The sequence below is a fragment of the Cariama cristata genome, unplaced genomic scaffold, assembly GCF_000690535.1.
Source record: "Cariama cristata isolate BGI_N322 unplaced genomic scaffold, ASM69053v1 scaffold22221, whole genome shotgun sequence".
Taxonomy (NCBI): Eukaryota; Metazoa; Chordata; class Aves; order Cariamiformes; family Cariamidae; genus Cariama; species Cariama cristata.
Genome location: NW_009601280.1, coordinates 5,534 through 6,029, shown reverse-complemented (window position 1 = coordinate 6,029; position 496 = coordinate 5,534). Strand labels below are relative to the sequence as shown.

The following is a 496-nucleotide window of genomic DNA, read 5'->3' as shown; positions in this document are numbered from 1 at the left end:
GTGTGGGGTTCCCCCACTACCCCTGTGCAGCACTGAGAGCTGCCCATTATGTGACACCCTGCCCACCCTCCCCATGCAGGTACGTCCGGCCAGGGGGTGGCTTTGTCCCCAACTTCCAGCTCTTCCAGAAAGGGGATGTGAATGGGGCCAAGGAGCAGAAGGTCTACACCTTCCTGAAGGTGGGTGCCATGGCAAGGGGGGATGAGGGGGGAACACCCAGCTTGTTTTTTTGGGGGCGCAAGGCAGTGATGCATTGGCCTCCCCATTGCAGAACGCTTGTCCCCCGGTGGCGGAGGAGTTTGGGAACCCCAAGAACCTCTTCTGGGAGCCTCTGCGGAACCACGACATCAAGTGGAACTTTGAGAAGTTCCTAGTGGGCCCTGACGGTGTGCCCGTCATGCGCTGGTACCACCGTGCCAACATTGCTGTCGTGAAGAATGACATCATTGCCTACATGAGGCAGCAGCAGCAGGAGCAGCAGCAGGATACGGAGCCG

General features: G+C 59.5%; 1 protein-coding gene across 1 annotated transcript in view; it reads left to right on the top strand.

Moving 5' to 3' along the window:
- LOC104169479 (glutathione peroxidase 3-like) overlaps window positions 1-496 on the top strand; it is a gene marked incomplete at its 5' end in the record, with an annotated part of 1,502 nt that overhangs the window by 600 nt on the left and 406 nt on the right. Inside the window, 2 exon segments of the mRNA XM_009710404.1 lie at window positions 80-179; window positions 272-492. Coding sequence (XP_009708706.1) covers window positions 80-179; window positions 272-492 — 321 coding nt within the window.